This window comes from Saccoglossus kowalevskii, chromosome 1 (genome assembly GCF_978046115.1).
Source record: "Saccoglossus kowalevskii chromosome 1, keSacKowa6.1, whole genome shotgun sequence".
Lineage (NCBI taxonomy): Eukaryota > Metazoa > Hemichordata > Enteropneusta > Harrimaniidae > Saccoglossus > Saccoglossus kowalevskii.
In genome coordinates this window covers 14,387,749-14,403,395 of record NC_140641.1, presented here as the reverse complement: position 1 = coordinate 14,403,395, position 15,647 = coordinate 14,387,749, and the positions used below count along the sequence as shown (strand labels likewise).

At 37.8% G+C, this 15,647-nt stretch overlaps 2 protein-coding genes across 6 annotated transcripts in view; both read right to left on the bottom strand.

Moving 5' to 3' along the window:
- LOC100370580 (solute carrier family 9 member D1-like) overlaps nucleotides 1–15,599 on the bottom strand; it is a 34,737-nt gene extending 19,138 nt beyond the window's left edge. For 3 of the 5 annotated variants that reach the window (XM_085499232.1, XM_085499249.1, XM_085499254.1), the window contains exons 1-4: nucleotides 15,418–15,599; nucleotides 6,730–6,842; nucleotides 3,663–4,412; nucleotides 1,890–2,078 (exon numbers count right to left, since the gene is read on the bottom strand). In XM_085499232.1, coding sequence (XP_085355358.1) covers nucleotides 1,890–2,078; nucleotides 3,663–4,325 — 852 coding nt within the window. In that variant the 5' untranslated portion in view covers nucleotides 4,326–4,412; nucleotides 6,730–6,842; nucleotides 15,418–15,599. The remainder of the gene's footprint in view (nucleotides 1–1,889; nucleotides 2,079–3,662; nucleotides 4,413–6,729; nucleotides 6,843–15,417) is intronic. The other 2 variants (XM_085499243.1, XM_085499236.1) reach the window with 2 other exon arrangements.
- Nucleotides 13,323–13,703, bottom strand: LOC144361756 (uncharacterized). The gene has a single exon (XM_078013553.1). The coding sequence runs from the start codon at nucleotides 13,701–13,703 to the stop codon at nucleotides 13,323–13,325; it is 381 nt and encodes a 126-aa protein (XP_077869679.1).
- Nucleotides 15,600–15,647: the final 48 nt, after the last annotated feature.

Sequence of the window (15,647 nt, the reverse complement as noted above, 5' to 3'; positions counted from 1 at the left end):
TTTCTCATATTCTTCAATATTTCTGGAAATGAACCCTAATTTAAGACAAAATTTGGTCAATTTTCAGTTTTTACTCAAAAAATTTTGCTAATTTTGTACCAATCTTCGGAAGGAAAGTCCAGACTATAAACAGGACTATTTAGTAAATTTGTGATGAAAAGAGAGAACTGGTGGTAAAAAGGTTAAAACAGAGCTCCATTATGTTTATATATCTACCAAGTATAAATAAAACCTATTCATACATAACCGAGATCCAGTTCTGGAATGGTAGAAATCTCCATTTTGGTGATTTTTAAAATGGCCACCATTTTGGGATTTTGAATCTGATCAAACAAATGCATGTGCATATACCGGTATATGGAACATACTGCATGAAGTATATGTAAAATTTGAGCATGATTGTTCATGGCATGTCAGAGATATAACTACGGAATAGCAAATAGCATTTTTAGAAACAAAATAATTATCCACCTATTAGCCATTTTGAATCTGATCCAAAAAAATGATAAAAATGTTCATCAAGGTTATATTATATCCAATGTATGCACCTAGGTTGTACAAAATCCATCCATACATGAAGAAGTTCCAGTTCTGGAATGGCAGAATGTTTGATTTTGATGAATTTTAAGCATACAAATTTTCGACAGTTGGCTCACTTAAATCAAATAAATGAATGAACAAGCATACATTTATGTCTCCAAAGCAAATTGTATGTATGAAGTTTGAATGTGAGAGGTCAAGGAATATCCAAGATACAGGTGGGTATCCATGCACTTGGATTAAGGTTAATCCATAAGTTCCCTCCCCCTTTTCAGACTTTGTTCAAATGGGAACTCATAATACCATATATACGAACAAACATGCCTTTCCATGGAAGTGTAAATTATAACTAAAAACAGACATGGTTTTACAGAAATGAACCAGCTCATTTTATCAGTACCACCATTCACAAAATTAAAAAATACATGTACAATTTTTTTTTTTAGAATATAATCATCGCCACGACCACTGTTAGATGAAAGTAAAGTACATGTACATTGCACAGTAATCACAACATCAATTGTTTAGATGTTCCAGCTGGCAAAGGCATGGAAGCAGACTCTGATTGAATGCATGGTTTTTCATTGTACGTATGTAGTGACAGATTTGACATGTCCTTGGCATGCAGTTGACACATGAATGTAAATGAAATATAATACCATATTTTTTCTATCTGAAGCACACATGGCTTACATGAATGGCGGACATGATGATGTTCGATTAACTAATTTTAGTACGCTATATATGCAGCTACTTTGAAAGGGAACATTTTGATGGATGCTTCTATATATGGTGTGGTATCTTTAGGTTATGTAACCCAACCCTTACCTGTATGAAATGGTGGTCTTCATGTGGTATTGAAGGTACCTTTAGGTTTTGTAAGCCAACCCTTACCTGTATGAAATGGTGGTCTTCATGTGGAATGGTGGTATCTTTAGGTTATGTAACCCAACCATTACCTGTATGAAATGGTGGTCTTCATGTGGTATGGTGGTATCTTTAGGTTATGTAACCCAACCCTTACCTGTTTGAAATGGTGGTCTTCATGTGGAATGGTGGTATCTTTAGGTTTTGTAACCCAACCCTTACCTGTTTGAAATGGTGGTCTTCATGTGGTATGGTGGTATCTTTAGGTTATGTAACCCAACCCTTACCTGTTTGAAATGGTGGTCTTCATGTGGTACAGTGGTATCTTTAGGTTATGTAACCCAACCCTTACCTGTTTGAAATGGTGGTCTTCATGTGGTATGGTGGTATCTTTAGGTTATGTAACCCAACCCTTACCTGTTTGAAATGGTGGTCTTCATGTGGAATGGTGGTATCTTTAGGTTATGTAACCCAACCCTTACCTGTATGAAATGGTGGTCTTCATGTGGTATGGTGGTATCTTTAGGTTTTGTAAGTACATACTGATTATTATTAGCATCTATAAGTACACTCATTCCTTGGTCAGCTTCATTTAGTGATTTCAGTGTTCTGTTCTGTTTTATTCCATCTTCATTAATTCGTAGGACAGCTTCAATAACGGCACTTTTTGACTGCAATTTAAAAGTCGAAGTTAAACTATCATCAGAGAAACAGACTGGAGGCTCTAACTGAGTCTCCAGACCAATTACATTCAAGCTAATTGGCTTGATTAACACTGAATGATGTAGTTTATGGTGTGGCCAAAGTAGAGTAAACCTAACGACGGTTCCATACAGTAGGACTGTACAAGTCTTCCAAATACCAAAGACGGTGTGACATTTCGTCACTGGCCATACAGTGTGACATTGTGGAACATGTGAGTTTTATATTTCTCAAGAAATCATCTCTGAAATCATTAGATACCAGTCGCTACATAAAATAATATCGAAAAAATAGAATTATTGACGTGATACATTCCTAGTTGTGAAAAAGTAAAATGAAGTATGAAAGTTACATTATACATTCTACTGTACTGTGATAATAACAATGACAATGTGATGTACCGGTAGCCACATATCTCGAATCTGTTGTGTACAATTAGCCCCTGCATGTTAGAGATATGGCACCGGAACAAAATTTTAGAAAACAAAATGGCCACCAGTCACATGAATTTTGAATTTAATTTGTTATATAAAATGTTTCAACATCCCATAACGTCTGTACCAATTTTGAATGGCACTCCCCCCCTGAACGTGGTTCTGTAATTTTAGAAATGCTTAATACAAATTCATTTTTAGCACTTTAGTCGCTGTCATCTTGAATAAGATCACAAAATGATGGCATGCATGTACATGTATATGTGATGTTTGCGCATGATCAGTTCTGCCATGTATGGCTCCAAAACAGAAATTTTGAAAAAGGCTCACTTGCAAGTTTAAATGAAACATGCATCTATCCCTCATAACCACCCAAATAATTCTTTCTTCAGATGACTGACACTGTTTACGATGATTTCACTTTCAATCAAACAATCATGGTAATGTTTAAAATTGATCTTTGACTGCATTTATTGGCCCTCATGCTTGTGCATACAGTTTTTAGGCTAAAATGACATAATCAGATAATTGTAGTGTGTCTGATATTTTGAGATATCACTGAGATTAAGATGCTTGAAGTCAAGATTCAATGTGGTAACTTTCACCAAAATCATTAAGAGCTCTTTTTGGGAGGACAAAAATGGCCACCAGTAAGTCAACTGTCCATTTGTTAGGTGGGACCCGAATTAACAGTACTCATTTTGTACTTTGACTGACGGTGAATAACTGATTCGATCAACTTCATAGTTATGACAATCCTTTGAGCTCATTTGTGTTGTCAAAGTAATGCACAATCTTGTGCATGAGTAGAGATCCCTAGATAGTGTGTTATATGATTATATCGATTTCGATTTGTCAAAGTCATGTACATGTACACAAGGGTATCAAGGGTATCAGATTTTATGTGGCTGTGTGTTGTAATTTTGTCATTACATCAGTTTGTTGTCAAAATATATAACCTAGTCAATCATTCTTGTCCCAATGTTGGAATGGAAGTTGTTTAATAGATGTATTGAAATAATGGATGTAAATAACAACATTCACTAATTTTTGACCCATGACCTCAGTGGGTGAACCAAGCGACACAAACAGTATATTACATGTACCTTTCCTACTTACCCTTCTTGATTCGTCAAACACATTCTCCATGAGTTGGTTTTCTAAGATATCAGCCGCCTGCGCTACCTCGTCTAACACAGAATCCAACATGGCTTCCACTTTAGTTCGGTTTGTATTACTCATATTTAAATGTCGTAAGTGTTCATAATACTCTAGTTGATGTTTCTCGGCAACTAATAAGTCATTGTATTCCTGTTCCTCCTTGAGAGTAGCCTCTCTGAGTGCGTCTAATCGCTGGCTAGTACTCTCCTTCATATTTATAATATCTTTGTAGTCTCCTTTTAAAGCCCTTTTTAGGCTATTTACAGACTGAAAAATAGAAATCTCAGTTTCATTCAGCTCCTTCTGGAAGATATGAAAAATGTGCATCTGAAAAGCTTTTTCCTGATGTGAAAGTTTCGGGTTAAACTCAACTTCCCGAATAGCACGGTCTAATTTTTTGACCACCGTCCTTTTTCCGATGAGCAATGTTTCTAAGTTTCTGCAAGACTGTGGTAGCCACTTGTTGAATTCCTCAGAAGCACTTGGCTGTCCGTACGATTTCCCACGATGCAGTTTGACAGCATGATCAGCAAAATCCATCCCAACACAGTCCACAGTGTCCAGGAGAGTGACAGAGATTGTAAACAGATAAATCAGCAACCTGATGTTTGTTAATTCCATTTTTGGTATTTTTTTCTCTCTCTCTTCTTCTCCCAAGTGTCACTTAAAGTGAATCGGAATCAGTGTCACATTTTCAATCCATCGTTCCTGTCAAGAGATGGAATTCCATTCAACTACACACAGGGCATCGATGGCATGTCACAAGCGGACAGCCGTGACATACAAAAGTGTCATTCCATTCACAAAACGGGGGAGAACAGCACATTTAGGGAGTGATTGCACTTTGATTTAATACAGTAAAAAAAGAGTCAACTGATTTTACGAATGGATTTGATGAATAAAAGAATTCTGATTTATCAACCATATTTTTTTTTTAAATGTAGTAAATAACGAAACAACTTGTTTTTTTGTTTTTTTAATGGAATCACCTGATACGCACACTGGTAGCACGCACTATATTCCTGATACGTTTTAGTCAACCTTGCACAACCTGTTACCAAGACAGTTAAAGTGGATGATTGTGGTGGCAGCTGTGCGCTGAATATAATTACTATCGTTCTTCAATGAAAACGCAAAAAAAAAAAATATAACTGAATAAAACAAAATGAAGACATCGTAAAGTTCCCATCAACAAGGGAACCCAGAACAAATGCATTCTACAAACATGCTCTCATTCTCACAGTGTTAATATGCTGATTGCGCAGCTCATTATCAGAACAACAAATTTTTATTCCTATTATTCATATTTACTGATATGACATTATTATAAATGGTCGTCCCACATCCTGTACACCCACACAAATACACAATCATATAATGCTTGATATAAATTATATTGACATACAGTTACATATATCTAGAGTTTTTTCCTGACACAAACAACATTCCATTTACCCCTTTATGAGATACATTCTGGCTTGAACTTCAGAATCTAGAGGGCAGTCAAATTCAAGTGTAGAGATATTGAAGTAAATATTTAGATTATCTTAATTTGAGGGCAATTACGATTGACATTTACTGGTAGAATAAGTAGTTTATTATTTCATTTTAATACTCATTAAATATGGAAATCTGCATAATAAATTTAAGGCCCCCCCCCTCCAATGCTTGCAGATATGGCAAGAAAAAAAGTTGGCAGGTATTTTTATTCTGTAAAAAACTAGCTAACACTGTTTTTACTGCTAAATTAATACACAAACTTTCATGTACTAAAGAAATATAAATGAAAAATATTGGTCCAAATCAATAATAATCTTTTCCCGTACATTACCTGATTTTGGTTTGTTGTGTTTTTAAAATTCAATTCAGATGTAGAAAGAAGAAACAAGCACTAAAGAATATTATTGTTATGCTAAATAATTATCATAATAAAAGTATTTTCATATGTAAATTACCCATCACACATGGACATAAATTGGGGAGAGAGAGAGTGCAACTGTTGCTCAAAGCTATTTACTTATCTAGGGTCTGTGGAGATGTAGGTGGGTGGTTTAAAAACTTGGTGGGCGAGGGCCACATTTTTATGAATTTTTTCTACTTTTGAACCAAATGAGCATAATTTCTCCTAGCTACCGGGGAAAATATTGTGACAGATGACCAAATTTGTCAATCAAAGGGATATAAAACATTCCATTCTGTATCCAGAAACTATGGGTTAAAACACAACAACAAATATGGCTGTAATTTTTCTTTGTAAGTGAGATGTTTACAATGATTTCACTGTTAACAATATGAGAGTTTATGTTCATGCGAGCACAGCTGTTCTCAGCTCATAGAGCAAAAACAGGAAATAGACAAAAAAAAAATGACGCAGCTTGACGTTTCCACTTGAGGTCATGCAACATACATGCGATGTCGTCCAGTGACCCGATTGCTACATGTAGTGTTGGCAGTTTTGAGACCGTGTACTTTCAAATGTGTCTTAGAATCTAGAAACAAGGCTTCAAGTCCTGCAAAACATTACAAGATTCGAACAACGATAACTGCAAACTGACCAGTCATATTTAAAAAATACATATAGTTTTAGTGGCAAGAATAATAAATATACCAAATGACAAGATACGAAAACCCAATGAAATGTACACTCAGCCTTCACAACATGACGCACAAAATCAGTCGCATTCTGACGACCGGTGATTTACCATTCATATTAAATGTGGATGCAACCTGCTATATCTATAAATATGTATCAGGATAATATTTACATAAATTAGCATATTTAACATTACAGTTTATTGTTTTGCTCACGTGTATCTTCATAATTATCCTAAATTTAATATGTACATTTTTTAGATGGTAAGGTGACCTACAGTAACATGGAGATCCATAACGACTTGTGTAAGCAAGGTGATAACAATAACATTCTCATCAATGTTTCAACTATGCTAAATAAATAACACCAGTTAAAGATTAAATTGTAAACGGATTAAATAGTAGAAACAAAAATAATCACTATATACGATACCATATCATAAGATGTGTTTTCTTGTTGTACAGGTACCTTTCACTTGCCAAGACAATGTGATTACCTCGTAGGAACAGCCAAGAAATCTGATATCACGTCTTAGCTACCTGGACCTGAGAAGAAAAAAAAAAAAAAGTATAATTTATTAAATATTATCATGTGAAACCACGAAAATTAAATATCAGCAAATATATTTTAGATAATGAATGCAAAGTACCACCATTTCTGGATGTATCTAATACATTGTATATTGTTAATCAGGGAGCACACATAGGCAAGGAAGCAGGGCAATGCCATATCGGAGTAATTTTAGTGCATTTGGTGTCTAGACACATTGTCAGCTAGTGTTGCTGGGAAGTTTTCACAGAGAAAAATATATTTGAGAAAGATTTCATGTTGTACGACAGCAAGGAAGTGCGTGTCTCAAGAAATACAAATGTATATTTTTTGCCAGCCATGAGCATCAGGGCGCTGCACCCCTGTTATTATTGTCTCACCCAAAGCCCTAACTTCTTTTTTTACATAGTACAGGTAAATTGACATAGACAGTTAAGTTGACATAGAGACCATTATGCCCTCAAGTATGGATCAAAGTCATTCATATGAGAGAACAATTTTTTTGATACAATTTTTTGCTTATTGTCTCATGAGCTCTAAATTGACTGTCACTGATGTATGGAAGTTCACGCACTCATGAAAACGTGGTAAAACGTGAATGGGTATTTATCTTTAGTTTATGGTAAACATTGTGCATCCTGCATTCTGGAATACATACTTCATGCAAATAAAGATGCAATACCATTGTCTGAATCACACAGTGTTATGAGCTTAATGTACCATACATGTACATATACTCCTCCATGTATGATTCTACTGTGGGGTAATGTATTTGAACTTGGCATAGCACAAATTAGTGCAGTTTGACAATCAGATAGTGACAATTGTATTTTTAATTAAAATGAGTCAAGTAGTATCTAGACATAACACACACTGAATCAACAAAAGTTAGAGGCAATGTAGCCGCAGATTATTATTACGAGAAGTCGCACTGCCCCAGTAATTGTCACACAGTATGGATCAATACGCGCCATCCGTTTGACGAAATAACCCTATTGATACAATATTATACAGGCTGTACCTTTGATAAACTTCCAATTATTGTTTCAGTAAACCACCAAACAAAACACCAAACAAAACAAAATGTTGCATGCTGCTCGTGTTGAGCTGAGTCGATTTCTGCTGTAAAATGCATAGATCTGATTGGATAAATCAAAATCAGAGTTGGCGAAGCATTTGGCATTACTGTAGTCATAAACAAAATGCCTGCTTGTAGCGTTGTGTTGCCCCAAAATGTCTGCTTGCAGCATTGTGTTGCCCCAAAATGTCTGCTTGTAGCGTTGTTTTGCCCCAAAACGCCTGCTTGTAGCGTTGTGTTGCCCCAAAATGCCTGCTTGCAGCGTTGTGTTGCCCCAAAATGTCTGCTTGTAGGGTTGTGTTGCCCCAAAATGTCTGCTTGCAGCGTTGTGTTGCCCCAAAATGTCTGCTTGTAGGGTTGTGTTGCCCTAAAATGTCTGCTTGTAGCGTTGTGTTGCCCCAAAATGTCTGCTTGTAGCGTTGTGTTGCCCCAAAATGTCTGCTTGCAGCGTTGTGTTGCCCCAAAATGTCTGCTTGTAGCGTTGTGTTGCCCCAAAATGTCTGCTTGTAGGGTTGTGTTGTCCCAAAATGTCTGCTTGTAGGGTTGTGTTGTCCCAAAATGTCTGCTTGCAGCGTTGTGTTGCTCCAAAATGTCTGCTTGTAGCGTTGTGTTGCCCCAAAATGTCTGCTTGTAGCGTTGTGTTGCCCCAAAATGTCTGCTTGTAGGGTTGTGTTGTCCCAAAATGTCTGCTTGTAGGGTTGTGTTGTCCCAAAATGTCTGCTTGTAGCGTTGTGTTGCCCCAAAATGTCTGCTTGTAGCGTTGTGTTGCCCAAAAATTTCTGCTTGTAGCGTTGTGTTGCCCAAAAATGTCTGCTTGTAGTGTTGTGTTGCCCAAAAATGTCTGCTTGTAGCGTTGTGTTGCCCCAAAATGTCTGCTTGTAGCGTTGTGTTGCCCCAAAATGTCTGCTTGTAGTGTTGTGTTGCCCCAAAATGTCTCCTTGTAGCGTTGTGTTGCCCCAAATTGTCTGCTTGTAGTGTTGGGTTCCCTAAAATGTCTGCTTGTAGCGTTGTGTTGCCCCAAAATGTCTGCTTGTAGCGTTGTGTTGCCCCAAAATGTCTGCTTGTAGCGTTGTGTTGCCCCAAAATGTCTGCTTGCAGCGTTGTGTTGCCCCAAAATGTCTGCTTGTAGCATTGTGTGTGCCCCAAAATGCCTGCTTGTAGCGTTGTGTTGCCCCAAAATGTCTGCTTGTAGGGTTGTGTTGCCCCAAAATGTCTGCTTGCAGCGTTGTGTTGCCCCAAAATGTCTGCTTGTAGGGTTGTGTTGCCCCAAAATGTCTGCTTGCAGCGTTGTGTTGTCCCAAAATGTCTGCTTGCAGCGTTGTGTTGCTCCAAAATGTCTGCTTGTAGCGTTGTGTTGCCCCAAAATGTCTGCTTGTAGCGTTGTGTTGCCCCAAAATGTCTGCTTGTAGGGTTGTGTTGTCCCAAAATGTCTGCTTGTAGGGTTGTGTTGTCCCAAAATGTCTGCTTGTAGCGTTGTGTTGCCCCAAAATGTCTGCTTGTAGCGTTGTGTTGCCCAAAAATTTCTGCTTGTAGCGTTGTGTTGCCCAAAAATGTCTGCTTGTAGTGTTGTGTTGCCCAAAAATGTCTGCTTGTAGCGTTGTGTTGCCCCAAAATGTCTGCTTGTAGCGTTGTGTTGCCCCAAAATGTCTGCTTGTAGTGTTGTGTTGCCCCAAAATGTCTCCTTGTAGCGTTGTGTTGCCCCAAATTGTCTGCTTGTAGTGTTGGGTTCCCTAAAATGTCTGCTTGTAGCGTTGTGTTGCCCCAAAATGTCTGCTTGTAGCATTGTGTTGCCCCAAAATGCCTCCTTGTAGCGTTGTGTTGCCCCAAAATGTCTCCTTGTAGCGTTGTGTTGCCCCAAAATGTCTGCTTGTAGTGTTGTGTTCCCCAAAATGTCTGCTTGTAGCATTGTGTTACCCCAAAATGTCTGCTTGTAGCGTTGTGTTGCCCCAAAATGTCTGCTTGTAGCATTGTGTTGCCCCAAAATGTTTGCTTGTAGCGTTGCGTTGCCCCAAAATGTCTCCTTGTAGCGCTGTGTTGCCCAAAAATGCCTCCTTGTAGTGTTGTGTTCATAATGCAATTTTACGCAATTTTGTGTTGCCCCAAAATGTCTGCTTGCAGCGTTGTGTTGTCCCAAAATGTCTGCTTGCAGCGTTGTGTTGCTCCAAAATGTCTGCTTGTAGCGTTGTGTTGCCCCAAAATGTCTGCTTGTAGCATTGTGTTGCCCCAAAATGTCTGCTTGTAGGGTTGTGTTGTCCCAAAATGTCTGCTTGTAGGGTTGTGTTGTCCCAAAATGTCTGCTTGTAGCGTTGTGTTGCCCCAAAATGTCTGCTTGTAGCGTTGTGTTGCCCAAAAATTTCTGCTTGTAGCGTTGTGTTGCCCAAAAATGTCTGCTTGTAGTGTTGTGTTGCCCAAAAATGTCTGCTTGTAGCGTTGTGTTGCCCCAAAATGTCTGCTTGTAGCGTTGTGTTGCCCCAAAATGTCTGCTTGTAGTGTTGTGTTGCCCCAAAATGTCTCCTTGTAGCGTTGTGTTGCCCCAAATTGTCTGCTTGTAGTGTTGGGTTCCCTAAAATGTCTGCTTGTAGCGTTGTGTTGCCCCAAAATGTCTGCTTGTAGCATTGTGTTGCCCCAAAATGCCTCCTTGTAGCGTTGTGTTGCCCCAAAATGTCTCCTTGTAGCGTTGTGTTGCCCCAAAATGTCTGCTTGTAGTGTTGTGTTCCCCAAAATGTCTGCTTGTAGCATTGTGTTACCCCAAAATGTCTGCTTGTAGCGTTGTGTTGCCCCAAAATGTCTGCTTGTAGCATTGTGTTGCCCCAAAATGTTTGCTTGTAGCGTTGCGTTGCCCCAAAATGTCTCCTTGTAGCGCTGTGTTGCCCAAAAATGCCTCCTTGTAGTGTTGTGTTCATAATGCAATTTTACGCAGCTTTTCCATAGTTCCCACTGTCAGGGTTGTTGGTATGTGTCCCAGTACTGTAAAGAATACAATTGGTCTAACTATTTTTGCACACTATCACTGATCCTATAACAGTGCATATTTTATACAGGTATTGTATTGTCCTTTGATTTTGTGTGTTCAGTTTTATGACATGCTTCCTCTCAACCATGAATCTCTCTTAAAGGGGAACTAAATAGAGCCTATTTTGGTGTTTGTATTTATCAAGTTATGTATATTGATTATAAATTTGAAAAAAAAAATTAAAAAAATGATTATCTTCAGAGTTATGATGATTTAAATATGAGAAACCATAAACCTGCGAAGGACTTCCGTTTGCGCCATCTTGCCATAAAAAACGCCCTCATGAGGTATAAACAGGTAAGGCAACAAAGCATGATGACGAAATAGTATCTGATTAAATATAAGCAACTTAGGGAGCCATAGTTAGCTGGACTGGTAAATTGACTTCTAGTCTAGGTTGTTTCGACTTTTACGTTAATGTTATTTACAAGCATATCAACATACAAACATTATGGATGTGAGATTGATCGAGACAGGCATTTTGTTTTGTTTTTTGTCTAACTGTCTAATAAATGCTGTTTCCAGTACTGCACTGTGCGGCGTGCAAATTATTCAAAGTATGGATGCTGGAGTATGCAATCTTGAGTTCGTAGGGTGGTGGTGGAAACATTTTCGTCTATGTATTCACGGGGCTGCACTGGCAAATCATGGGACAAGTGTCACAGGAACACCAAGCAGATTGTTCACAGACTTCCGTGTAATTTGAAATAAAACTTTCATCCGAACAAGGGGCATCGTCGACGATATACTAGTACTCTCATCACTCACACTGGACTGATCTGAATCGCCACAGTATACCGTACTTCCCTGATCATAAGCCCGGAGGCATGAACATGTAAGGGAAAAGTAAGGGATGAGCTTGTACTCGAAGACCAACTCAGAAAAAAATATTTTGTTTTGGGGTTAAACACTGTAACCATCTTGCAAACAACGAAAAATTATCCAAAAGAAATATTCGTTCACCACGCCGGGCTCGGGAAAATAATACTTATTTTTGAAAAAAAATGTGTCATTGATTTGAACGATACTTAGAATGAAGAAACAAACATGTTCATAAAAAACACACACATTTTATTACAATACGATTTACATACCGTCTGAATTTATGATGAAATAATGGGTAGGGTCTATGAGGAAACAGTGGACGAAGGCATTTATCATTATCTTCGTTTTGGTATGTTTTCGATCGTACGCAAACTCTCGACGCAAAACAATTTTCCACCATGAGGTTTTTCAGCACGATTTGACCTGGAACAACTTCCTTTGACATAACAGGTCATGTCTTTCATTAACCAATCAAAATGATGTGTCGTAATGATGCAATTTTCCGATTATTGACGATGATTTTTTAGCGCAATGCAGAAGTGAATTACCGCAATGTTAAAATGCGATCTGTAGCACTGATTGCAACGAAAAAACGATGATTTTTTTCCCTAAAAACTGGCGATTCGCAATTTCCGAAATATAAACGACGGTTAATAGTAACCGTGGGTAAACTGAGTGTGGAGGAAGAATTTAAACACCTTTCTCGGTCGCCAACATGTCTCATCGTTCAAACCCTAGGCCTTTCATGATAGTCTCAAAGTAAACCATGCCCGATAACCAGGTACACGTCTTGACGATCACATTTTTGGCTTTTCGAAGGCTACTACTCAAAGAAATATGAATTACTCCAGAATTGCAACATCGATGTTCATCCTGAGTAAATGACAGAATAGAAACGATGCGAATCACGTTGTGTACGTTCGCCATGCACTCTGAACTTGAAATTAATGCAAGTTTTCTCATAAAACTAAAAGCATGAACCAAACTAACATGCCAATCACGATTATTATGAAATGAAACACACCTTTTACAGGCATATTTTAAAGAATATCGTCGACGCCCAGTAAAAACACTCTGGGCTTATAATCGTGAATGCCCTCAACTCGATAAATACCAAGTAAAAACATAGGGATGGGCTTCATACTCGAGAGGGGCTTGCGATCGGGGAAGTACGGTACTTTAACGCAATTGGGCTTTCACTCTCAGAATACTGTGGTTCAAACGCATAAGGCTCTAACCCAAGTTTTAAAAAGCACATTGTGCATATAAAAGTTGAGTTTATACTAATAGTACACGATGCTTGGCAGCATGAACGGCTATGTACAATGGCGGATACGAATGCGATCAGATACTAAAACGTCATAGCTTTGAAAAGTACCCGGATGTTAAATATGTTCGTTCGTTAATTATTCCCCTCCATGAAAGACCTCCATGGCAAGCACTTCAAATGCCTATCCAAGCTACAGTTATAATTAAAACAAAATTAAACCACTGCAATATTATTTCGAATACAGTTTAGAATATACACAACTATAAATTAAGGCCGCATTTAGGTTCGCTTTAATTCTTGTTGCTCCCACCAGAACATAAGGTTAATACAAGATCCCTCCACTTAACACGGTTTTTAGCCTTGGTTTCTGCCTCTCCCCATGTTAAACCCATTTCCCTGAGTTCTTGCTCAACGGTTCTCCGCCAGGTGTTCTTCGCCCTGCCCCTTGGTCGTTTTCCTTGTGGTGTCCAGCGAAGAGCTATCTTGGTGTTGTATGAATCGGGCATTCTGAGAACATGCCCAAGCCATCTGAGTCTTCTAAGCCTTATTTGTGCAATGATGCAGGTGGCTCCAGTTCTTTTGAGTAGGTCCAAGGAGGATATTCGGCAGGGCCAGAACACTTTGCAGATGCGCCTGAGGCAGTTATGGTGGAAACTTGATAGCTTTTTCATGTCAACCTTGGTGACCTCCAGCTTTTGCTCCCATACAGTAAAATGGATTTTACATTGCTGTTATAAATTTTGACTTTAGTGCTGATGTTATACTGGCTGGATTCAACCATGAATAGTCTGTGCAAAATATTGAGAAATCAATGTTTTGTTGACAGTTTAAACCCAGGAAACTTACCTTAATACAGTGTGACGGTTGAAAATCTATGATCTATGCATTATGTATGTGAATATTTTTGTGTATATGATGGTGGCTGTGTTTACAACTGTGTTTCTTTAGGGAGAACATTTATTCGAGTGAACTAATTTATTTGGAGTTTCAGCCCCCAAGTAACCGATTGTAAAATGCAAAGGAAGAAAATCTTTTATTGTACCGGTAGATGCATCTATTTTGTCTGCAATGCAGGGATTTGATTCATTTGACATTGAAGAAAATATCACTGGGATTGCCAAAGATGATGTACTCAAATACACATCGACTAAATAGAATCTTCAGAGATTTTAAATTCATACGCCTACTATATCAGACTAAAGTGATACTGACTATTATTATACACCTAGCTCTGTAACCTATGATGCTGAGTGCTCCAATAATTGTTATTAATATACTCGTGTTACTGTAAATCAAGTTATTGTACTCTGTTTGACAACTTTTGATCAATGAAAACACAAAGCAAATAATCGCAGAGCATATATGCCAATTTTATGATGTACAAAAACCTTAATTTGGGTATTTTGATAATACCACTGTTAACCTTAATATACATTATTATTTTTTAAAGAAAAATATCATTTGTCACCAGGCACTGTCAGTGTATATTCGACGACATATGAAATTGGCATCTACATCTACAGAGTTTTCTTGAAGAAGCCCTATTTCTAGGGCGAAACGTTGGAATAAACATCACAGAACTGACCAGATGTATTGTTGTGACAATCCTTGTGTTATTTGCATATTATCAACCCGCAATACTAGCTACTGGGGATCGTCTGATTTATTAATATTGTTGATTATTAAATAAATAAATATTAAATATAATGGAACCACACTATTGGAGAAAGAACAGTACATAACCTCTTATTTGTATGAGATCATTTATATTTTGCTATTTTCTTGATCACGAAGGCTATAATGACCCTCAGGGGTTCGGTTGTATACCGACGATGTGTATATAATTGACAGATGAAGCAAAATACCTTCCTGGACCCAAAACGCTGCGAAACCACGGTTAGGCAGTGAATGACATTGACATTGTCAATGCTGGACATTGTCTTTAAGTCACATCCACAAGTAATCTGAAACTGTGTAAGTCAGGTCTAAAATGGTTTATATAGTTATTTAATTAATTTTGAGCAAAATATAAAATATCTAGTACACTGCTAAAATCAAAAATCGAAGTAAATTGCAAATCGCTAATCACTGTTGGACGTTTTACATGTACCTAGGGGTAATAATTAATTTTGATTTTCCATTTTTGTAAATAATGTCAAAAATAAAAATAAAAAACTAAAAATATTGCTACATATTCCTCATATAATTCAATATCAACGATTACAAGTTGAACACTCCTCGTTATTAGTGTGTGCGTGATCATCTGATGATCCTCGGATCAGAGTGAAACTTATCATTCAATCAATGTCAATATTTACATGTGTCGTTGATCGCTGACTTGTTTTTCGTGATTTACCACCAGTAAATCAGATGAGACACTCTTACCTTTAACTCCCTGCTTTAACTTATCGAGAAAGACCTACTCACTGATCGACTTGAGGTGAAATGACGATCACACAAGTTAACACATTGGTGATATCTCTAGTGCATGAACTCAGTGTGTACTATTGCCACGAAACATGTTTACGGAATCATCTGTGGTCGGTCTTTCTGTCAACTTCACAACAAACAAACTAACACTCTTTCATTTTCACTAATAAAGGATTATGTTTAAC